This window comes from Perca fluviatilis, chromosome 18 (assembly GCF_010015445.1).
Source record: "Perca fluviatilis chromosome 18, GENO_Pfluv_1.0, whole genome shotgun sequence".
NCBI classification, from domain to species: Eukaryota; Metazoa; Chordata; class Actinopteri; order Perciformes; family Percidae; genus Perca; species Perca fluviatilis.
In genome coordinates, this window is record NC_053129.1 from 31,750,453 (window position 1) to 31,775,085 (window position 24,633).

The 24,633-nt window shown below is 34.9% G+C and overlaps 2 protein-coding genes across 2 annotated transcripts in view; one reads left to right on the plus strand and one right to left on the minus strand.

The window, feature by feature from the left end:
- cebpz (CCAAT enhancer binding protein zeta) overlaps positions 1-6,466 on the plus strand; it is a 21,349-nt gene extending 14,883 nt beyond the window's left edge. Inside the window, 8 exon segments of the mRNA XM_039781689.1 lie at positions 304-364; positions 2,029-2,166; positions 2,168-2,217; positions 2,565-2,594; positions 3,405-3,488; positions 4,135-4,199; positions 4,387-4,468; positions 5,922-6,466. Coding sequence (XP_039637623.1) covers positions 304-364; positions 2,029-2,166; positions 2,168-2,217; positions 2,565-2,594; positions 3,405-3,488; positions 4,135-4,199; positions 4,387-4,468; positions 5,922-6,082 — 671 coding nt within the window. The 3' untranslated portion in view covers positions 6,083-6,466.
- LOC120546623 (protein CEBPZOS-like) lies at positions 6,072-19,581 on the minus strand. The gene is made up of 4 exons (XM_039781691.1): positions 19,432-19,581; positions 17,114-17,231; positions 16,947-16,991; positions 6,072-6,207 (listed from the first exon to the last, which is right to left on the minus strand). The coding sequence occupies exons 2-4, from the start codon at positions 17,229-17,231 to the stop codon at positions 6,125-6,127; spliced, it is 246 nt and encodes an 81-aa protein (XP_039637625.1). The 5' UTR covers positions 19,432-19,581; the 3' UTR covers positions 6,072-6,124.
- Positions 19,582-24,633: the final 5,052 nt, after the last annotated feature.

The following is a 24,633-nucleotide window of genomic DNA, read 5'->3' on the forward strand; positions in this document are numbered from 1 at the left end:
CATAAAAATTAAGATTCCTAACTTGCAGTTCTTTAGCCCCAAAACATTAAGACAAAGTCCTTGTATCTGTTTTGAATGGAAGAATAAATTAAATTTTTAAAATGTGTTACGGTACGAATAATTACAATTAGTTTCTTTTTACTTATAATAATAATAATAATAATAATAATTTCATTTGTTCCTGTGGTTCTATTGTGCTAAAAACCTCTTTTGTGTTAGTGATTTAATCCAGTTTGAACTAGTTGTAAATATGTAGGTGTTTCTGTGTCTTTTGGACTTCATCTGACTTTGTTTTCGGAACAGATTCCTGCGAGGGAGACTCGTACTTCACGGACCTGGCCATCGATGATCTGGACTTTGCAGGGTGAGCACTTCTCAGCTTTATTGTTTCTTAAAGAACGTCCTGTCAGGACGCTCCACATGGACAACATGCTGAATGTAGACACAAGGCAGTGTCTTAACGGGTGACACGGGAATCAGTTGTCGCTCCCATCCCGTCCCGAGCCCACCAAATTTCTCCCGTCATATCCTGATCACCTGATTGATTGATTGATTGATTGGCTGACTGATTGATTGATTGATTGATTGGCGTGTGAACAGGGCGGCTGCTTTGTCTTGCTCTGATAGCAGGGCTCCAGACTAACTTTTTTCACTAGGAGCACAGTGGCCCCCAACTGAAAATGTTAGGGGCACAACCAGAAAATTTAGGGGCACACAGCGAAAATCAACATGCTAACCGAATATTCACATCTCTACTAATTTCCACTGTATTACTAATAAATACTTTGATAATAGATGCAGAAATTACAATGTGCTGTTTCAAATTCAGGGTCACTTTTGAAGATTGCACCATCGCTGTCTTGACAGTAAACTAAATATTAAAAAAATATACCAGCTCTAGTCTACAATTACAATGAATTTAACTTAAAATTAAACATGCATTGTTTAGGCTACTACCCTTAAAATGTGGGCGCAGTCTGGAGCCCTGGATAGGCTACTCTCCGGCTAGCAGTAGCCAATCAACGAACGTATTGGGAGTTGTAAGTGGTTCTCTTTTCTGAAACGAAATGCCTCGCGATCTTTGGGCGCACTCACCGCATTGCAGCGTCATGTTTTAATTTAATCTCTGGCGCCGTCTCGCTCCCGCTGGTTTCTGTGCTCTGTTCGGTCCCTATCACGTTCACCCTCTAAAGGGTAACTACCGTTTCCTTTAAACCTGGACCATATGTTCCTGTGTTTTTGTGTCTTAAGTAACTGATAGGAACAACAATCTTTGACATTGGTCCACTATTAAGATTAGAATTATTATTATTATAAGATTATATTAAGATTTTTGTTTTTCCATCTTACGTATTGATTGACTCATATCAACAACACATTCTCCCTCTCTCTCTCTCTGCCTCTCTCTGCCTCTCTCTCTGTCTCTCTCTCTGCCTCTCTCTGTCTCTCTGTCTCTCTCTCTGTCTCTCTCTCTGCCTCTCTCTCTGTCTCTCTGTCTCTCTCTCTGTCTCTCTCTCTGTCTCTCTCTCTGTCTCTCTCTCTGCCTCTCTCTCTGTCTCTCTGTCTCTCTCTCTGTCTCTCTGCCTCTCTCTCTGTCTCTCTCTCTGCCTCTCTCTCTGTCTCTCTCTGTCTCTCTCTCTGCCTCTCTCTCTCTCTCTGTCTCTCTCTCTGCCTCTCTCTCTGTCTCTCTGCCTCTCTCTCTGTCTCTCTCTCTGCCTCTCTCTCTGTCTCTCTCTCTGCCTCTCTCTCTCTCTCTGCCTCTCTGCCCCTCTCTCTCTCTCTCTCTCTCTCTCTGCCTCTCTCTCTCTCTCTGCCTCTCTCTCTCTCTGCCTCTCTCTCTCTCTGCCTCTCTCTGCCTCTGCCTCTCTCTCTCTCTCTGCCTCTCTCTCTCTCTGCCCCTCTCTCTCTGCCCCTCTCTCTCTCTCTGTCTCTGCCTCTCTCTGCCTCTCTCTCTCTCTCTGCCTCTCTCTCTCTCTCTCTCACCCTCCTCTCTCTGCCTCTCTCTGCCTCTCTCTCTCTCTCTGCCAGTAATGTGAAGAGTAAAAAGGGGAAGAAAGACGCGGAGGAGTCTGACTCGGAGGACTCGGACCTGGACGACCTGGACGATGAGGAGGTGTCCCTGGGCAGTATGGACGAGGAAGACTTCGGAGACGAGCTGGACGAGGACGGGGACGTTCATGGATCCTGATGGGGGCGGAGATGATGACGATGATGAAGGTAGGGAATAGTTTCTAAATTTGTTTTCTGGTTCATGTGCCACTTAAAGGGTAATTTTAGGTGTTTTCTACCTGGACCCTGTTTTCCTATGTGGTTTTTGTGTCTAAGTGACTGATTGGTCCAGTATTAAGAGTGAACGCTGTAACCGGCAGCCACAGACCGGGCTGTAATGTAACCTCTTTGCCGCTGACAGACTCAGATTAATATTCTAAGTGTCTGACAACATTATGAAAAGGGTCCCTTCAGAGATAGACCTTTTAAATCCTCTTTGACACCTTTCTGTTTAACCAGACTCCATTTAAAAAAGCATTTTTTTATTTGTTTGCTTTCTTTTTGTCATCTTTCAGTTCCAGAGCTGGAGGATGCTGCATTCGGTGGTGAGTACAAGTTTACATACAACTCCTCGTTGCAGTTTTATCCCATTAAATGGAGCAAATATACATCAATTACTTCATTGAATTTTGTCTCAAAGTGGGCCTTAAAATATAACGTGAGACCAAACAAATGGTGGAACGTGTGCACACACACAGCGCGTGTTAAACTCTGCAGAGGTAATATTAATTAAAATGCTTTAGAGCCCCCACCGCACAATGTTTTATTTTACTGAACGCCGTCCGTTTGGCATCGAGTGAGTCGTCAGTTTTGGGCTCAGAGCTGAATGCTAAACGTAGCTCTGATGTTGGGACAGACCTGCCCCCACCGCTAAAAATAATCCTAAAAGGAAACGCTGAGAAGCTAACCAGCAGTATATAAAAAGTCATCACTGAAATTAATAATTTTTTTCGGCACTTTTGACTGTTTTATTGGGTTTTTTTCCCACATTTTTGAAGCTCTTTCTGACATTTTTGTCACTTTTTTTTATCAATTATTTTTCAGATGCTATTAAATTCAATTAAATAGTGAACTGATAATTTATTTTGAGTGTGAAGAGCGTTGTAAGGAACCATCCACGTTATTTATTTATTTACAATTTGGTTGAAAGAAAACCCAAATTTCTGATAGAGAAACTTTCTGAAAATGGGTCAGATTTGAGCAGAGGACAACAGGAGGGTTGAGATAAATGGGTCGAGGGGGGAGAAACTAATCGCAAGCTTCTCTTTTTAAACCTTATATATCAGCTGTCCCTCGCAGAAGATTATAAAAGGACACTTTACCGTTTTAAATAATGAAATAAAATGTTTTTTTAGGCGCAGATTCAGACGAGGAGATGGAAGTTCCGGACATCACTCCTCGGACGAAGAAGGGGAAAAGGAAATCCTCCGAATCTATAGGTTCGTTTAACTCATATTTAATATGCAATGTCTTTTTATTTTTGACCTTCATTAAATTGTGTTTTAACCTTTAGTCTGACTTGTGATTCCCCTACTTTGTGGGAATTGTGATGTTGCATCAAAAATATGAATCATTTTTTTTAGCTTAGAATTGATATCCCGATTCTCTGCCACGATTATTTTCTCACCAAGTGTAATGTTTATTGCACACATGAACCATGACAAATTGGCAGTACCAAACATACTTTTTTGTGGCGCCCCGAAAAAAAAGTGGGGGCCCCCAAAAACCCCGAAAAAAAAAAGGGCTCAATTAATAAAAAAAAAAAAAGCCCATACGGGGCATTAAAAAAAAAAAGGGCACCCAAAATAGTGACCTATAACACAGTGAACTAAACTAAATATGGCCCTGATACAGGCTCTATCTGCACTCCTTGAACATGTCTTCACATAATTAAAACATGTCAAATGCTTTCAATAAATTCATTGAAGGAGAAAAAAAAGTAATTTGAAAATTAAATTGTGAATAGAGATCGCGATTTTATAACGATTTATCGCGCAGGCCTAATCATTAGAGGAACTACCTGTAAGCTATGTTTATCACGTACATTTTTATTGTTTTACTGATCGTTGCTCTTTCTTCTCACAGGTCCGAAACAGGGAAAGAAGAAGAAAGGAAAGAAAGATGCGGCCATGTTTGTTTCTGCTGACGAGGTAAGATGTTTATTTTTATGACTTTTTTTATTGCTTTTTTCGATATACAATACTATGACATTTTTATAAATGTGTTCGGCTTGCTATACTATGATTATTTTTTTAAATGAATTTCTTTGACATACTATACTGCTTTTATTTTTTTTTTTCAACATACAATACTATGACGTTTTGTTTGTTTTTTCAGTTTGGCTCCCTGTTGGATGAGAACGCCGGCTCTAAGTTTGACAACATCGGACTGAACGCGATGGCCAACACCGACAAAGCAGGTAGGAACACCGGAGCGATCAGATATTTGAGCATCATGCTGACAGGAAGAAGACTAGACCAAGGTTTTTGTTTAGTTTGCTGGATACCAGTCAGGTTTAATAACTTCTCCACAGAGAGAAACACATCAGTTGAACAATACTCGACTTCATTTAAATAAAACTATTTCAGTTTAACTCTGTCAGCCAGGGCTTTATTCTTACGTTTATGTCTAGTGGTCACTTTTAATCTCCAAGCACATAGTGTTGACGAATTACAAACCAACACTACTTACCGTATATAATCCATTCATTAAACATGTATCAAGCCTAGATGGGGGGACTTAAAGTCTCTAAAGCCGGTTCCACACTGCCGGCGTGGCGTTTTCTATGTCTTTACACACCAGAAACGTGTCTGACGCGGCGCTGCTAGCCTTGTCTGGACGTATGTTTCCCATTGATAAAATGAAATACCATGTTAAACATAAATATATATACTGATCTGATTACAGCAAAGGCAACATTGGCAGTATTGATGGCAAAATGTTTCATTCTGTATTTGAAAATCGATTTTTTTCTTTTTAAATTACATTCATTATCAAAACCTTGACTTTCAAACATCAACATGTCATTTATTAATATGCATTTGTGTCTAAATGACATAAACGTATTTTCCTATTTTATTTTGCCTTGAAACACTTCCAACACGCTCGTGTGAAAAATAGGGGTGGAGGGAAAAAAATCAATACAGCATAGTATCGCGATATTTTTCGTGGCAATACTGTATCGATACACAGACTCCAAGTATCGATCTTTTATGATATATGTGTTGGTCAGTGTGTCTGCTTGACAATCACATTTTGCAGCAATAAAATTGAAGTGAGATGAACAAACTAGGGCTGCCACCTCTTAGTCGATTAAGATTTCTTTAGTTGATAAGTCGTTTTTTTATGCTTAATTACTCATTTCCAAGAAACTTATGAGCACATTTATAGTAAACACAAGATTTAAAGTGGTGCTTTTTCAGGATTAATTGTGGAGAAACAGATGGTTAATTAACTACATTTATATTGTGCTTTTCTAGTCTTAACCACCTCTCAAAGCGCACAGCTCTGTCAATTAAATCAACTAATCGATTAGTCGACCAAATCGTATAAGTGTTAGTCGACTAAGAATTTCTTTAGTCGAGGACAGCCCTAGAACAAACAGAGAAATGTATCTTTTTAGATAAAACAAATGTTGGAAAAAAGGTAATTGCAATATGTTTAAAATCGCAATAATATTGTATCGTGAGGCCTCTGGTGATTCCCACCCCTAGTGAAAAACAGGCATCGGTCCTATTTCTAGCAGGCACACGTCTCACGTAGGCAGTGTGTAAGCTCTGACCTGTTAACATGGGAGCCGAAATACACACTGACACGCTCGCGCGACGCTTCCCGTGTGTAACCGGCCTAACGCTTCCTGTTTGTCCCTGCAGGCCTGAAGCAGTTGAAGTGGGAGTCTCAGCGCAACGACTGGATCCAAGGCCGCGATGTCAAGACGCTCCGCAGGAAGAAGACCATGTTCAACAAGAAGAAGGCGTTCGGTCGAGCCAGGGCAGGAGGCAAGGCGGTTGGGAACAAAAAGAGGAAGAAGTAGCAGGCGCCATGTGTTTGTGGACTTTTAAACTGATGGCCACTTTCAGTCCTGTTTGGCTGACCAGGCTTCGTGGTCCCTCTCCCGGATGCCATAGACCCCCGCCCACTCGTTGGACTGGTAGTAAACTGGGAGGAAACAGAGGAGCAGAAACCGGTCATTTGATGAACGTAAAACACTGCTGTTAACGGGACCAAATGTGACCTGAGGAAGAGCAGTGTTTAGTTGGTTTTTTTTTTTTTACAAAAAATAATAAAGACTAATATACAGGATATTATGTCATGGTTACATGTTTCTGTCTGCAAACGATAATTTACCAGTTCAAAACAAAACTGTACAGAGTTCATGTGCATCAATGAAAATTAAAGCGGTTCACATTTTATGATGCAGTTTATGGTTTGTTTGAGTCTGATGGGTTTTTTTTCTAACAATTTAAAAATGCATAGTATGTCATGGTATAGTATAAGGAAAATAAGTCATGGTAAAGTATGTATGTGTAGTATAGTATGCTGAAAAAAAGTCATAGTACAGTATGTAGTATGTGTATACTTGGAGGTTTATGCCTCGACGCAGAGGTCCAGGGTTCGAATCCGATCTGTGATGATTTCCTGGATGTCATAAAAAAGTCATAGTATGTCGAAAAAAGTCATAGTATAGTATGTAGGGTTGGGTACCCTTTGGATTTTTACAATTCCGATTCCTAAACCGATTCTTGAAAAATGACATAAAAGAAGGCTTTTTATGGAGTTTTTTTTTATTGAAAATTATTTAAATTTAACAATATATTAACGTTTTAAAGTACTTAAATATATAATAAGTAAACCTAAGTCACCTAACACACAACTACAATAATTTAACAAATAACGAAATAAATGTTGAGTTGGTATGCAGAAAAATGACCATATTTGCCTTCTCTGGCGAGATACTACACCTCTCCTGACTTATGGCATGTCCTGCACAGGAGAAAACTCTCTCAGACGGTGTCCAAGAGGTCTGTACACACAGGTAGGAGTTTGAAAAGGCAGACAATTTGGGGAGGCTACAGGCTCTTGTCCTGAACGATAGACTAGAAGAGTAAGTGTAATGTTTACTAGCCATCATGTGCAGTCAGTGAATGGTTAATATGCTTTTACGTCCGTTTTGTTGAGCCCAAAGGGAAAATATGACATTTTCAAAGTAGCCTACATATACGGTAGCTAGCTAACGGTAGACTACAGAGAAAGTGTGATATTTTTACGTCCGTGTCAGAGCGTGTACAGAAAGCTGTCTATCAGTAGTGATTGTAGAGTAGCATGTCCAAGAATAGCGGGCACGTGCGCCACTCGGCAGAAAAGGGAGAAAGAAAAAAGAGGCTGCCGCTGTCCGGAGCAACAGAGGGAAAATATTTCAGTCGGAACCGAAACGAGGAACCGAAATTCGCGTTCTAATCCGGTCCGAATACTACCGTTTGCGTAGGAACCGGTACCATAGTGGAACCGGGTTTCGGTACCCAACCCTAATAGTATGTCAAAAAAAGTCATAGTATGTCGAAAAAAATCATAAAAAAGTCATAGTATAGTGTGTAGTATGTGTATACTTGGAGGTTTATGCCTCGACGCAGAGGTCCAGGGTTCGAATCCGACCTGTGATGATTTCCTGGATGTCATAAAAAAAGTCATAGTATAGTATGTCATAAAAAAGTAATAGTATAGAATGTCGAAAGAATTCATAAAAAGTCAGTATAATATGTCGAAAAAATTCATAGTATAGTATGTTGGAAAAAAAATCATAAAAACCTCATAGTATAGTATATCGAAAAAAAGTCATAAAAAAGTCATAGTATAGTATGTCGAAAAAAGTCATAGTATAGTATGTCATAAAAAAGTCATAGTATGTCGAAAAAATTCATAAAAAAGTCATAAAAAAGTCATAGTATAGTATGTCGAAAAAAGTCATAGTATAGTATGTCGAAAAAAGTCATAAAAAAGTCATAGTATAGTATGTCATAAAAAAGTCATATTATGTCGAAAAAATTCATAAAAAAGTCATAGTATAGTATGTCGAAAAAAGTCATAAAAAAGTCATAGTATAGTCCATCCATCCATCTTCGTCCGCTTATCCGGTGTCGGGTCGCGGGGGGAGCAGCTCCAGCAGGGGACCCCAAACTTCCCTTTCCCGAGCAACATTAACCAGCTCCGACTGGGGGATCCCGAGGCGTTCCCAGGCCAGGTTGGAGATATAATCCCTCCACCTAGTCCTGGTTCTTCCCCGAGGCCTCCTCCCAGCTGGACGTGCCTGGAACACCTCCCTAGGGAGGCGCCCAGGGGGCATCCTCACCAGATGCCCGAACCACCTCAACTGGCTCCTTTCGACGCAAAGGAGCAGCGGCTCTACTCCGAGCTCCTCACGGATGACTGAGCTTCTCACCCTATCTCTAAGGGAGACGCCAGCCACCCTCCTGAGGAAACCCATTTCGGCCGCTTGCACCCTGGATCTCGTTCTTTCGGTCATGACGTCATAGTATAGTATGTCATAAAAAAGTCATAGTATGTCGAAAAAATTCATAAAAAAGTAATAGTATAGTATGTTGATAAAAGTCATAAAAAAGTCATAGTATAGTATGTCGAAAAAATTCATAAAAAAGTCATAGTATAGTATGTCGAAAAAATTCATAAAAAAGTCATAGTATAGTATATCGAAAAATGTCATAAAAAAACTCATAGTATAGTATGTCGAAAAAAGTCATAGTATAGTATGTCGAAAAAAGTCATAGTATAGTATGTCGAAAAAAGTCATAGTATAGTATGTCGAAAAAAGTCATAAAAAAGTCATAGTATAGTATGTCGAAAAAAGTCATAGTATAGTATGTCGAAAAAAGTCATAAAAAAGTCATAGTATAGTATGTTGAAAAAAGTCATAGTATAGTGTGTTGAAAAAAGTCAGTATACTATGTTGATAAAAGTCATAAAAAAGTCATAGTATAGTATGTCGAAAAAATTCATAAAAAAGTCATAGTATAGTATATCGAAAAATGTCATAAAAAAACTCATAGTATAGTATGTCGAAAAAAGTCATAGTATAGTATGTCGAAAAAAGTCATAGTATAGTATGTCGAAAAAAAGTCATAAAAAAGTCATAGTATAGTATGTCGAAAAAAGTCATAGTATAGTGTGTTGAAAAAAGTCATAGTATACTATGTTGATAAAAGTCATAAAAAAGTCATAGTATAGTATGTCGAAAAAAGTCATAGTATAGTGTGTTGAAAAAAGTCATAGTATACTATGTTGATAAAAGTCATAAAAAAGTCATAGTATAGTGTGTTGAAAAAAGTCATAAAAAAGTCATAGTATAGTGTGTTGAAAAAAGTCATAGTATACTATGTTGATAAAGAGTCAGAATATAGTTATGTTAGTATATAAATTAAAAAAAAGTCAGTATATGTCGAAAAAATTCATAAAAAAGTCATAGTATAGTATGTCATAAAAGTCATAGTATAGTGTGTTGGAAAAAAATCATAAAGAAGTCATAGTATAGTATGTCAAAAAATGTCATAAAAAAGTCATAGTATAGTATGTCATAAAAAAGTCATAAAAAAGTCATAGTATGTCAAAACAATTCATAAAAAAGTCAGTATAGTATGTCGAAAAAATTCATAAAAAAAGTCAGTATAGTATGTCGAAAAAGTCATAGTATAGTATGTCGAAAAAAGTCATAGTATAGTATGTCGAAAAAAGTCATAAAAAAGTCATAGTATAGTATGTCGAAAAAATTCATAAAAAAGTCATAGTATAGTATGTCATAAAAGTCATAGTATAGTATGTCGAAAAAAGTCATAGTATAGTATGTCGAAAAATGTCATAAAAAAGTCATAGTATAGTATGTCAAAAAAAGTCATAAAAAAGTCATAGTATAGTATGTCATAAAAAAGTCATAGTATGTCGAAAAAATTCATAAAAAAGTCATAGTATAGTATATCGAAAAATGTCATAAAAAAGTCATAGTATAGTATGTCGAAAAAAGTCATAAAAAAGTCATAGTATAGTATGTCATAAAAAGTCATAGTATGTCGAAAAATTCATAAAAAAGTAATAGTATAGTATGTTGATAAAAGTCATAAAAAACATGTAGTATAGTATGTCGAAAAAATTCATAAAAAAGTCATAGTATAGTATGTCAGAAAAAATTCATAAAAAAGTCATAGTATAGTATATCGAAAAATGTCATAAAAAACTCATAGTATAGTATGTCGAAAAAAGTCATGAGTATAGTATGTGAAAAAGTCATAGTTATAGTATGTCGAAAAAAGTCATAGTATAGTATGTCGAAAAAAAGTCATAAAAAAGTCATAGTATAGTATGTCGAAAAAAGTCATAGTATAGTATGTCGAAAAAAGTCATAAAAAAGTCATAGTATAGTATGTTGAAAAAAGTCATAGTATATAGTGTGTTGAAAAAAGTCAGTATACTATGTTGATAAAAGTCATAAAAAAGCATAGTATAGTATGTCGAAAATTCATAAAAAGTCATAGTATAGTATATAAAAAATGTCATAAAAAACTCATGAGTATGGTATGTGAAAAAAGTCATAGTATAGTATGTCGAAAAAAGTCATAGTAAGTATGTCGAAAAAAGTCATAAAAAGTCATGGTATAGTATGTGAAAAAAGTCATGAGTATAGTGTGTTGAAAAAGTCATAGTATACTATGTTGATAAAAGTCATAAAAAAGTCATAGTATAGTATGTCGAAAAAAGGTCATAGTATAGTGTGTTGAAAAAAGTCATAGTATACTATGTTGATAAAAGTCATAAAAAAGTCATAGTATAGTGTGTTGAAAAAAGTCATAAAAAAGTCATAGTATAGTGTGTTGAAAAAAGTCATAGTATACTATGTTGATAAAAGTCATAAAAAAGTCATAGTATAGTGTGTTGAAAAAAGTCATAAAAAAGTCATAGTATACTATGTTGATAAAAGTCATAAAAAAGTCATAGTATAGTGTGTTGAAAAAAGTCATAGTATACTATGTTGATAAAAGTCATAAAAAAGTCATAGTATACTATGTTGATAAAAGTCATAAAAAAAGTCATAGTATAGTATGTCGAAAAAATTCATAAAAAAGTCAGTATATGTCGAAAAAATTCATAAAAAAGTCATAGTATAGTATGTCATAAAAGTCATAGTATAGTGTGTTGGAAAAAAATCATAAAGAAGTCATAGTATAGTATGTCAAAAAATGTCATAAAAAAGTCATAGTATAGTATGTCATAAAAAAGTCATAAAAAAGTCATAGTATGTCAAAACAATTCATAAAAAAGTCAATTATGGTATGTTGAAAAAAATTCATAAAAAAGAGATCAGTATAGTATGTGAAAAAAAGTCATAGTATAGGTATGTCAAAAAAGTCATAGTATAGTATGTGAAAAAGTCATAAAAAAGTCATAGTATAGTATGTGAAAAATTCATAAAAAGTCATAGTATAGTATGTCATAAAAGTCATAGTATGGTATCTCGAAAAAAAGTCATAGTATAGTATGTCGAAAAATGTCATAAAAAGTCATGAGTATAGTATGTCAAAAAAGTCATAAAAAAGTCATGAGTATAGTATGTCATAAAAAAGTCATGAGTATGTCGAAAAAATTCATAAAAAAGTCATGAGTATAGTTATGTCGAAAAATGTCATAAAAAAGTCATAGTATAGTATGTCGAAAAAAGTCATAAAAAGAGTCATAGTATAATTATGTCATAAAAAGTCATAGAGTATGTCGAAAAAAATTCATAAAAGTCAAATTATAGTAGGAATTCTAAAAAGTCATGAAATAGTGTCGAAAAAGTCATAGTATAGTATGTTGATAAAAATCCTAAAAAGATCATAGTATAGTATGTCATAAAAAAGTCATAGTATAGTTATGTGAAAATCTAAAGAGTCATAGTATAGTATGTTCGAAAAAAAGTCTAAAAACGTATGGTATGCGAAAAAGTCATAATTATAAGGTATCCGAAAGTCATGGTATAGTGTGTTGAAAAAGTCATAGTATAGTATGATAAAAGTCATAGTATAGTATGTTGAAAAAGTATAATTACTATGTTGATAAAATCATAAAAAGTCATTAATTATAGTATGTCAAAAAATTCATAAAAAGTCATGGTATGGTATGTCGAAAAAAGTTAAAAGTCATAGTATAGTATGTGAAAAAAGTCATAGTTATAGTATGTCGAAAAAAAGTCATAAAAGTCATAGTATAGTATGTCAAAAAGTATAGTATGTGAAGAATTATAAAAGTCATAGTATAGTATGTTAAAAATCATAAAAAGTCATAGTATAGTTATGTGAAAATATTCATAAAAAGTCATAGTATAGTATGTCGTCAAAAAAGTCATATTATGTGAAAAGTCATAGTATAGTATGTTGAAAGAAGTATCGTATGGTTGTAAGACTAAAAATGTGTATAATATGTTATAAATCAGTATATAAAAGTCATAGTATAGTATGTTGAATTCATAAAAAGTCATAGTATTATGTCAGAAAAAAGTCATAAGTATAGTATAGAAAGTCATAAAATCATAGTATAAATTATGTTGGTCGTATATGAAAAATCAGTGTCATAAAAGTCATAGTATAGTATGTCATAAAAAGTCATGAGTATGAAGTATATGTCATAAAAGATCATAGTATGTGTCATAAAAGTCATAGTATAGGTATGTCATAAAGTCATAGTATAGTATGTGAAATATAAAAGTCATAGTATGGTATGTCAAAAAAGTCATAGTATAATTATGAAAAAGTATAAAGTCATGGGTATGTTGAAAAATCATAGTGAAAAGTCATAGTATGTGTATGTCATAAAAAGTCATAGTATAGTATGTCGAAAAATTCATAAAAAAGTAATAGTATGTCGATAAAATTCATAAAAGTCATAGTATAGTATGTCATAAAAAAGTAATAGTATAGTATGAGAAAAGTCATACTATAGTATGTCATAAAAGTCATAGTATAGTATGTCAAAAAAAGTCATAAAAAAGTCATAGTATAGTATGTCGAAAAAATTCATAAAAAAGTCATAGTATAGTATGTCGAAAAAATTCATAAAAGTCATAGTATAGTATGTCATAAAAAAGTAATAGTATAGTATGTCGAAAAAGTCATACTATAGTATGTCATAAAAAAGTCATAGTATAGGATGTCGAAAAAGTCATACTATAGTATGTCATAAAAAAGTTATAGTATAGTATGTCGAAAAAATTCATAAAAAAGTCATAGTATAGTGTGTCGAAAGAATTCATAAAAAAGTCAGTATATGTCGAAAAAATTCATAAAAAGTCATAGTATAGTATGTCAAAAAAAGTCATAAAAAGTCATAGTATAGTATGTGGAAAAAATTCATAAAAAAGTCATGAGTATGGTGTGTTGGAAAAAAATCATAAAAACGTCATAGTATAGTATATCAGAAAAAAGTCAGTATAGTATGCTCGATAAAATTCATAAAAAGTCATGAAAAAGTATAGTGCTAGAAAAAAGTCATAGTATGTCATAAAAAAGTCATAGTGATATGTGAAGAAATTCATAAAAAAGTCATAGTATTGTATGTCGAAAAATTCATAAAAAAGTCATAGTATAGTATGTCATAAAAGTCATAGTATAGTATGTGAAAAAGATTCATAAAAAGGTCATAGTATAGTATGTCATAAAAAGTCATAGTATATAGTATGTCAAAAAATTCATAAAAAAGTCATAGTATAGTATGTCGAAAAAATTCATAAAAAGTCATAGTATAGTGTGTTGGAAAAAATCATAAAACGTCATAGTATAGTACTCGAGAAAAAGTCAGTATAGTATGTCGATAAAATTCATAAAAAGTCATAGTATGTATATCGAAAAAAAGTCATAGTATGTAATAAAAAGTCATAGTATAGTATGTCGAAGAAATTCATAAAAAGTCATAGTATAGTATGTCGAAAAAATTCATAAAAAAGTCATAGTATATTATGTCAAAAATATTCCTAAAAAGTCATGAGTATAGTATGTCGAAAAATTCATAAAAAAGTCATAGTATAGTATGTATCGAAAAAGTCATAAAAGTCATAGTATAGTATGTCGAAAAATTCATAAAAAGTCTTAGTATAGTTGAAAATGTAAGTCGAGAAAATATTCATAAAAAGTCATAGTATAGTTGTGAAAAAGTCATAAAAAAGTCATAGTATAGTATGTCGAAAAATAATCATAAAAAGTCATAGTATAGTATGTCGAAAAAAGTCATAGTATAGTATGTCGAAAAAGTCATAAAAAGTCATAGTATACTATGTTGATAAAAGTCATAGTATAGTGTGTCGAAAAAGTCATAAAAAGTCATAGTATACTATGTTGATAAAAGTCATAAAAAAAGTCATAGTATAGTATGTCGAAAAAATTCATAAAACAGTCATAGTATAGTGTGTCATAAAAGTCATACTATTGTGTGTTGGGAAAAAAAAATCATAAAAACGTCATAGTATAATATATCGAAAAAAGGCAGTATAGTATATAGAAAAAATTCATAAAAAACTCATAGTATAGTATGTCATAAAAAGGTCATAGTACAGTATGTCAAAAAAACTCATAGAAAAGTCATAATATGTCGAAAAAATTCACAAAAAAATCAGTATAGTATGTCATAAAAGTCATAGTATAGTATGTCGAAAAAATTCATAAAAAAGTCATAGTATAGTATGTCGAAAAAATTCATAAAAAAGTCATAGTATAGGATGTCGAAAAAGTCATACTATAGTATGTCATAAAAAAGTTATAGTATAGTATGTCGAAAAAATTCATAAAAAAGTCATAGTATAGTGTGTCGAAAGAATTCATAAAAAAGTCAGTATATGTCGAAAAAATTCATAAAAAAGTCATAGTATAGTATGTCATAAAAGTCATAGTATAGTATGTCAAAAAAAGTCATAAAAAAGTCATAGTATAGTATGTCGAAAAAATTCATAAAAAAGTCATAGTATAGTGTGTTGGAAAAAAATCATAAAAACGTCATAGTATAGTATATCGAAAAAAGTCAGTATAGTATATCGATAAAATTCATAAAAAAGTCATAGTATAGTATATCGAAAAAAAGTCATAGTATGTCATAAAAAAGTCATAGTATGTCGAAGAAATTCATAAAAAAGTCATAGTATTGTATGTCGAAAAAATTCATAAAAAAGTCATAGTATAGTATGTCATAAAAGTCATAGTATAGTATGTCGAAAAAATTCATAAAAAAGTCATAGTATAGTATGTCATAAAAGTCATAGTATAGTATGTCAAAAAAATTCATAAAAAAGTCATAGTATAGTATGTCGAAAAAATTCATAAAAAAGTCATAGTATAGTGTGTTGGAAAAAAATCATAAAAACGTCATAGTATAGTATATCGAAAAAAGTCAGTATAGTATATCGATAAAATTCATAAAAAAGTCATAGTATAGTATATCGAAAAAAAGTCATAGTATGTCATAAAAAAGTCATAGTATAGTATGTCGAAGAAATTCATAAAAAAGTCATAGTATAGTATGTCGAAAAAATTCATAAAAAAGTCATAGTATATTATGTCAAAAATATTCCTAAAAAAGTCATAGTATAGTATGTCGAAAAAATTCATAAAACAGTCATAGTATAGTATATCGAAAAATGTCATAAAAAAGTCATAGTATAGTATGTCGAAAAAATTCATAAAAAAGTCATAGTATAGTATGTCGAAAATATTCATAAAAAAGTCATAGTATAGTATATCGAAAAATGTCATAAAAAAGTCATAGTATAGTATGTCGAAAAAAGTCATAGTATAGTATGTCGAAAAAAGTCATAAAAAAGTCATAGTATACTATGTTGATAAAAGTCATAGTATAGTGTGTCGAAAAAAGTCATAAAAAAGTCATAGTATACTATGTTGATAAAAGTCATAAAAAAGTCATAGTATAGTATGTCGAAAAAATTCATAAAACAGTCATAGTATAGTGTGTCATAAAAGTCATACTATTGTGTGTTGGGAAAAAAAATCATAAAAACGTCATAGTATAATATATCGAAAAAAGGCAGTATAGTATATAGAAAAAATTCATAAAAAACTCATAGTATAGTATGTCATAAAAAGGTCATAGTACAGTATGTCAAAAAAACTCATAAAAACGTCATAGTATAATATATCGAAAAAAGGCAGTATAGTATATAGAAAAAATTCATAAAAAACTCATAGTATAGTATGTCATAAAAAGGTCATAGTACAGTATGTCAAAAAAACTCATAAAAAAGTCATAATATGTCGAAAAAATTCACAAAAAAATCAGTATAGTATGTCATAAAAGTCATAGTATAGTATGTCGAAAAAATTCATAAAAAAGTCATAGTATAGTATGTCGAAAAAATTCATAAAAAAGTCATAGTATAGTATGTCGAAAAAATTCATAAAAAAGTCATAGTATAGTATGTCGAAAAGGTCATAATAGTGGCCGGGTTAGCTCAGTTGGTAGAGCAGGCGCACATATAAGGAGGTGTATACCTCGACGCAGAAGGTCCAGGGTTCAACTCTGACCTGAGACTATTTCCTGCATGTAACCCCCCTCTCTCTCCTTTCATATCTAGCTGTCCTTTCCATTAAAGGCTGAAAAGCTTCTTTTTTTTCAAAAAAGTCATAAAAATTCATCCAGTATGTTGGAAAAAGTCATAGTATAGTCATAAAAAGTCAAGGTATAGAAGGTCATAAATTGTCATAAAGAGTAATGGAAATGTAATAAGTTGTATCTGAGACATTGTATTGAATAGTGTAATTAACTGTAAAACATTAACACCTTCTACCTATACTTATATTTTAACAGTGACAAAAAGCACGTCCACTAACAAAAGGGACAGACAGAGATTAATATCTTCTTACCTTCCAGAACTGATGGAAACCTCCGACTCATGGTGTTCCTGAAATCTGCAGGACGAGCAAATCAAATGGAGATTCAGTTAGAAGATAGAAAGTCCCCCAACACACGTTTAAATGGGCTTCATAACCTGTCCAACATTGATTATTTCATCTCAGCTTTTTACCGATACCTCGACTGGCGTTCATCTTGTGGAACAGACCGTACACTCCGAAGACGGCCAGCAGCTCCAGGGCGATCACTCCCTTCATGAGTTTTTTGGCCAGAGGCTCCAGAGGTTTGGGAGGCATCTGAGGAGACGTCAACACAAACAAACTTTATTGACATCACGGGGATGACAACTGTAGCCTATGATACGAATACTAGGGCTGGGACGATATGACAACTGTAACCTATGATACGAATACTAGCGCTGGGACGATACGACAACTGTAACCTATGATACGAATACTAGGGCTGGGACGATATGACAACTGTAGCCTATGATACGAATACTAGAGCTGGGACGATATGACAACTGTGACCTATGATATGAATACTAGGGCTGGGACGATATGATAACTGTAACCTATGATACGAATACTAGGGCTGGGACGATATGATAACTGTAACCTATGATACGAATACTAGCGCTGGGACGATACGACAACTGTAACCTATGATACGAATACTAGGGCTGGGACGATATGACAACTGTAACCTATGATACGAATACTAGGGCTGGGACAATACGACAACTGTAACCTATGATACGAATACTAGCGCTGGGACGATATGACAACTTTAACCTATGATACGAATACTAAGGCTGGGACGATATGACAACTGGGACGATATGACAACTGCGCTGAATACTAGCGCTGGGACGATATGACAACTGTAACCTATGATACGAATACTAGGGCTGGGACTATATGACAACTGTAACCTATGATACGAATACTAGGGCTGGGACTATATGACAACTGTAACCTATGATACGAATACTAGCGCTGGGACGATACGACAACTGTAACCTATGATACGAATACTAGCGCTGGGACGATATGACAACTGTAGCCTATGATACGAATACTAGGGCTGGGACTATATGACAACTGTAACCTATGATACGAATACTAGGGCTGGGACGATACGACAACTGTAACCTATGATACGAATACTAGGGCTGGGACGATATGACAACTGTAACGTATGATACGAATACTAGGGCTGGGACGATACGACAACTGTAGCCTATGATACGAATACTAGCGCTGGGACGATATGACAACTGTAGCCTATGATACGAATACTAGCGCTGGGACGATATGACAACTGTAGCCTATGATACGAATACTAAGGCTGGGACGATACGACAACTGTAACCTATGATACGAATACTAGGGCTGGGACGATATGACAACTGTAACCTATGATACGAATACTAGGCTGGGACGATACGACAACTGTAACCTATGATACGAATACTAGGGCTGGGACGATATGACAACTGTAACCTATGATACGAATACTAGCGCTGGGACGATACGACAACTGTAACCTATGATACGAATACTAGGCTGGGACGATATGACAACTGTAACCTATGATACGAATACTAGGCTGGGACGATATGACAACTGTAACCTATGATACGAATACTAGGGCTGGGACGATACGACAACTGTAACCTATGATACGAATACTAGGGCTGGGACAATACGACAACTGTAACCTATGATACGAATACTAGGGCTGGGAAAATAATCGTGATTATCATTTTGGCCATAATCGTGCAGCCCTAGGTAAAAGGCAAATAATAGAACAGCTAGAACAGTCTGGTAAATTCAGAAAAGTACATCACTTTACTGTAATGCAGCTTTTTCACCAGGAAAAGACACCACTTATGCCATATCACGATATTACGATATCCCAAATCTAAGACGATATCGATATAATATCGATATATTGCCCAGCCCTAGTTGAGATCACCATTTTTGAGAAAAACTGAAATTTAGAGCATATCAAAACACTTTTGCAACAATTTGTGCCTTTTCGGCAACAAGTTATGGGGCAAATGTCTTAATTTATGTAAAGGAAATTATTAGTAGGGGGGTTCCACTGGCCAGTTTTGATTATTGATATTGCCCATCAATTCCTTCTCTACAGTTCTCCATTCATTCATTTTTACCGCGCTATGAACATTAATTAACAGACTTAAACTTGTTCGTGAAAGGTTATTAGAGTGACCATACTGTCTGCTTGTGTTGTTGGCTGTAGCTACACTTTTAGCCTTTTGTATACTGTTATCGTTTGTAAAACATCTACACTTCCACGTGCATTACCACACAGCAATAACAGGACCGTGAACGTTACACGACATGTTAAATATTAACCTTACACGCTACTAGCATCAATAGTTAGCAAACAGTTTCAGCCTCCATGAATGGACCTTGAATGGTCTCTTTTACTCCATGTTTACGTCCTCTTACTCTTAAATAAACTCACCTTCCAGTTCACGGTGGAGAAAAACAACGGAACGAGTCTTTAGCAATAAACTAAAACAGTTAAAATTGTTAAAATAACGCGAAACATTCGCAAATGTCCTTGTGTTTTTACAAGCGAAGCAATGTGCTACGCTCTGAGTACTGCACGGAAGTCCGGTTGGGACAAAAATGACAGTAGCGAGTTTTTCACTTTGAATTTTCATTTAGTGTGATTTTTGGACAAGAAAGACAAAACAAACACAAAGGGAAAAAAAGGAAAAATGCAAGAAAATTACTAAAAAATAATCAGGGAGTGATATACATACATACATAAATAAAAAATATATAAATAAAATATATAAATGAATAATGCGAGTAAGTGAGGTAATACAGAGTTAATAGTAATTCATCTATCACATGCTAAGGTAAAAAATAATTTACCATTAAATAAATTAAATATTATATATTTTGTCATATAAATGCTTACTGCTTTTATTCTCCTCCCTTTAAAGCATTGTGTCGTATTCTTTGTCAAAAAAACATAATAAGGCCATTAAAAAGTATTTCGTATACGTATGTTTGTATTATAATAATATATAATTATAATAAAGTATTTTATGTGACAAATAATTATAATAATCAGCTGTAGTTGCAGGTGCTCGCCGGTAGGTGTCAGTGTGGTTTCAGATGAGAGGAAAGTTCAGTTAAAAACTGTTTTCACCAGCAGAAACTGAAAGTGAAGACACACATTCACCTGAGACCAGTCTGAAGGTTGAAAAAAATCATTGGTCAGTGAGAATAAAACTACTTCTTCAATTCAAATCATGTGCAAGAAGCCAAATAATATCATTAAATTAAGATAAAATAATATGAGCCTTTGTTGACCATCAGAGGGAAAATTCAGGTGTTGCACCGGCACAAAGACACATCTTCTCCTATAGTACTTAATCTAAATAAAGATGTGAGAACTTCTTCCAGCTCTGCTGTAACTACAGGGCAGGGATCTTCAACAGGGGGTCCGTGACCCCTAGGGGGTCCTCAGAGTTAGTGCAAAGGGGCCGCCACATTGTGTTAAAAAAATCTTTTTGAATGTTTTTTTTTATTTATTTTTTTAGATAAAATATATTATCTGAAAATATACATTAATATGAATCCAACATATTAATAGCAACTGGCCTATTTGTAAAAAAAAATAATATACAGTATATATATATATATATATATATATATATATATATATATATATATTATTTATTTATTTATTTATTGGCACATTGATGATAAGCATGCAATAGTTAAGTAGCCACTGTGTTAGCCATACAGTTAAGCTTAAGGATCAACTGTGCCTTCCACGTGTTACATTATATTACATTACATTTAGCTGATGCTTTTATCCAAAGCGACTTCCATTAAGTGCATTCAACCATGAAGGTAGATGTATGGTGTGTTTAATGTTATAACATGATGTATAAATAATAACCATTTATTTTCATCTATTTGGCCCAGTTTAATATGCAGTATGGGGTCCCTACTCGGCCTCTATTTCAGCTAAGGGGTCCCTGGCCTTAAAAAAACGTTGAAGACCCCTGCTAGAGGCCATTACAGACCAATTGACTGCATTGGTTTTGATGACCAATTCAACCATCATTTTCAAAAATCTTAAAAGTTCATTTTTGTATTTGCAAATTGAAAATAATTTCAGCACAATCCAGATCCATTTAGTAACTGTTCTTGGGCTTTCATATAAAAGGATCAAGTCTCTGCATTTTTGAGTTTAAATGTACTTTTCCGATGAACCTATTTCCTTTAAACCTTCCTTGTCTGTCTTCACTGCAGTTAGATTTCCTGCCAGAAATGACTCCCACACTCCCCCAAAATGTCCCTCTGCTGCGACGAATGCTGCTCTATGTTTCTTACTCCTGTACATCTAGAAATTGATCTCTGTGTCTCTGCGTCGGAATGAACTTAAACTCGTGAAATAAATGAACAAAAATCCCTCCTACACCTGTGGGATGTCTGATGTGTTTTGTTCTACGGGAGTTAACAAGCAGAGTAAAGAGACTGTCTGTGGGATCTTCCTCCTCCTCCTCCTCCTCCTCCTCCTCCTCCTCCTCCTCCTCCTCCTCCTCCTCTTCTTCTTCTTCGGGCTGCGGGCTTTACTGTTTGTGGTCTGACTGAGTGTATTTACCTGGTGATGAATCTGAAAAGACGAGCGGGACGGACGGTACACACAGCCGAGGTGAAGGAACAAGAGAAGTCGGACCACCATGCTCTCTGCACACACACACACACACACACACACACACACACACACACACACACACACACACACACACACACACACACACACACACACACACACACAGACACACACACAACCTGTTCTCCCTGTGTGGATGTCAAACAACCCCAAATATTTTTACCTTTTGTGTTCCTGTGTGAAGCTCACATGGGTCAGTAAGACTTTGAGGTGATCTACTGGTGCAAAAGTAATAAAAGTACCAAGGGTTAGGGCTGGGGGGTTAACCCTAGCCACCGTGTTTCACAAACTGGCTGAACCTGTTTCAGTGATCCGTCCACCTGAAGAAACGGTGGACTAAGAATCCTGCAGGGCCCCTTTCTGCAATATCTGTATATATCTATATATATTCTAGTTTTTTGGGGGGGCTTTCCACCTTTAATTTCCAACAGGAACGGCTAGGTGAGAGAGAGAGAGAGAGGAGAGAGAGAGAGAGAGAGAGGGAGGGGGAAGACATGCAGGAAATTGTCCCAGGTCAGACTCGAACCCTGGACCTCTGCGTCGAGGCATAAACCTCTCAGTATATGTGCGCCTGCTCTACCCACTGAGGGAACCGGGCCACACAAATCTACTTTTATGTATTTATGTTCTTGCGCACTGATTTGGTCTATGACGGTCTTTGTTTGGTGTTTCAGGACATTTTGGGGGGTTTTGGTTCTTTGACCGTGTATGTGTGTGTGTGTGTGTGTGTGTGTGTGTGTGTGTGTGTGTGTGTGTGTACGCTTGTATGTGTGTGTGTGTATACGCGTGTGTGTGTGTGAGTGTGTGTGTGCGCGTGCGTATGTGTGTGTGTGTATATGCGTGTGTGTGTGATTGTGTGTACGCGTGCGTGTGTGTGTACGCTTGTATGTGTGTGTGTGTGTGCGTGCGTATGTGTGTGTGTATACGCGTGTGTGTGTGTGTGAGTGTGTGTACGCGTGCGTATGTGTGTGTATATGCATGTGTGTGTGTGTGATTGTGTGTACGCGTGCGCGTGTGTGTGTGTGTGTGTGTGAGAGTGTGTGTACGCGTGTATGTGTGTGTGAGTGAGTGAGTGCGTGTGTGCATGTGTGTGTGTACGTGTGCGCGTGTGTGTGTACGCGCGTGTGTGTGTGTGTGTGTACGCGTGCGTATGTGTGTGTATACTCGTGTATGATTTTTGTTGTTTTTGTATTTTGGGTGTTGATTTTTTACATATTTTTTTCACATTTTATCAACAAAAATCTTTTTTAAAAAGTAGTAATAAAACTAAAGACTATAGCTCTTTTATGCTCACAGGACAAGTGGATTGGAAAACAAACAGAAATGTTTCTCTCCATGTTTCAGTACACAGTTACAAATTATTTTGAAGGAAATAAGTAAATTCAAGGCCTTCCTTAAGTCGCATTATAGCGACGATATATGTTTTAATAATCAGAGGTGGATGAAGGATTCAGATCCTTTATTTTGGTAAAGGTACTAATACAACACTGTGCAAATACTAAAGTAAAGTCTTGCATTCAAAACATTACAAAAGTATTCACTCTGCAGTGAAATGTTCCCTGTCGGTGTTTTCCTCTTCTACCGGATGTTTCTGGATTAATATCACTGCTGCATTAATGCATTTGTTGCATTTCCCAGCTGTAGATGTTTAAGGTTGTGCTCATTTTAACTCCTTTATATACTGTTGGTGTAGTTTAATCTGCAGCAATGCTTCACAGTGTTTTCCCTCGGTTTGTCAAAGACTTAGGTGCACGTATTTGGTAAAGGGTTTAGGGATCCTCCCTCACAAAAAGTCACATTTTTCAATAAAAAAAAAATGCAATTTCACATAATTTTTAACCTTTATTACTACCATATCGGTGTCTAACACGTTGGAAAAGCTAGAGCACATAATAAATAAATAACGCTCAAAATGCTTAAAGATAAAACTTCCTAAATTCCTCTCCCATTTAGCTCCTTAAATCGCGGATTCCAAGTAGCCTACATTTCATTAATGATTGATAGAAATACAGACATTTCCATAAACGTTTCCATGCAGTTTTACTGCCGCGTCTTGCCCAGTGGGAGACCTGTTAACATTTTAACTGGCCACACGGAGGTGGAGCATGCCAGTGAACCAAATATGTGGCATATTTAAATATGAGCACATAACAAATAAATAACACTCAAAATGCCAAAACAAACTTTTTGGCCATAATAGCCCAAACTTGGTGGCCTCACATGCTAAAGCCAATATTCCATCTATACACTGATCTCAATTATTGCATATATGAAGTTTCCTCCCTATATTGTCTATGTAATATTTGTACATATTTTTATAATAGGCTATATTATTTTTTTTAATGCCTATATGAGTCTATCGATCAACTGACACAACCTGGGCAACGCACTTTTATTGATGGTGCATTCAAATCAACTAAGACGTGTGTGGCAGACATGTCCCCCCACGTACCCCCTGTCCTCTACGCCCTTGGAGTAGCCTATGACCGCCCAGCTGCTAAAAGGGCCTATTTTTATAAGAAAGTGGGCACCAGTTATTAACTATCTTGGTTGGGATCCCTGTACCTGTAAAACCTACATTTTATCTATTTTTGCACACACACACACACACACACACACACACACACACACACACACACACACACACACACACACACACACACACACACACACACACACACACACACACACACAGAATCTTTATAGCTACAGATTTAGGTAATTGTATTTGTGCTAATGTTTTTTTTTTATTACTTAAGCAAAAATTCATTTTAGTTACTTTAAATACTGCTGAGTAGTTTGTCAACTTCCCTTCGGGATTAATAAAGTTTCATTTTAATCTATAATAATACATCAAATGATATTAGTTGCTTATATTATATTTAATCATCTGCAAATGATCAATCAAGTTGTTTATCAATCAATAACAATAGGCCTACATTTGGTTTATTGTATTAATCTGCA

Coding starts and splice junctions, on each gene's coding strand:
- LOC120546623 (XM_039781691.1), bottom strand. CDS start 17,231: ATGCCTCCCAAACCTCTGGAGCCTCTGGCCAAAAAACTCATGAAGGGA. Junction 16,992..17,113: donor CAAGATGAACGCCAGTCGAG/GTATCGGTAAAA, acceptor CTCGTCCTGCAG/ATTTCAGGAACACCATGAGT. Junction 6,208..16,946: donor GTTTCCATCAGTTCTGGAAG/GTAAGAAGATAT, acceptor GTTTCCTCCCAG/TTTACTACCAGTCCAACGAG.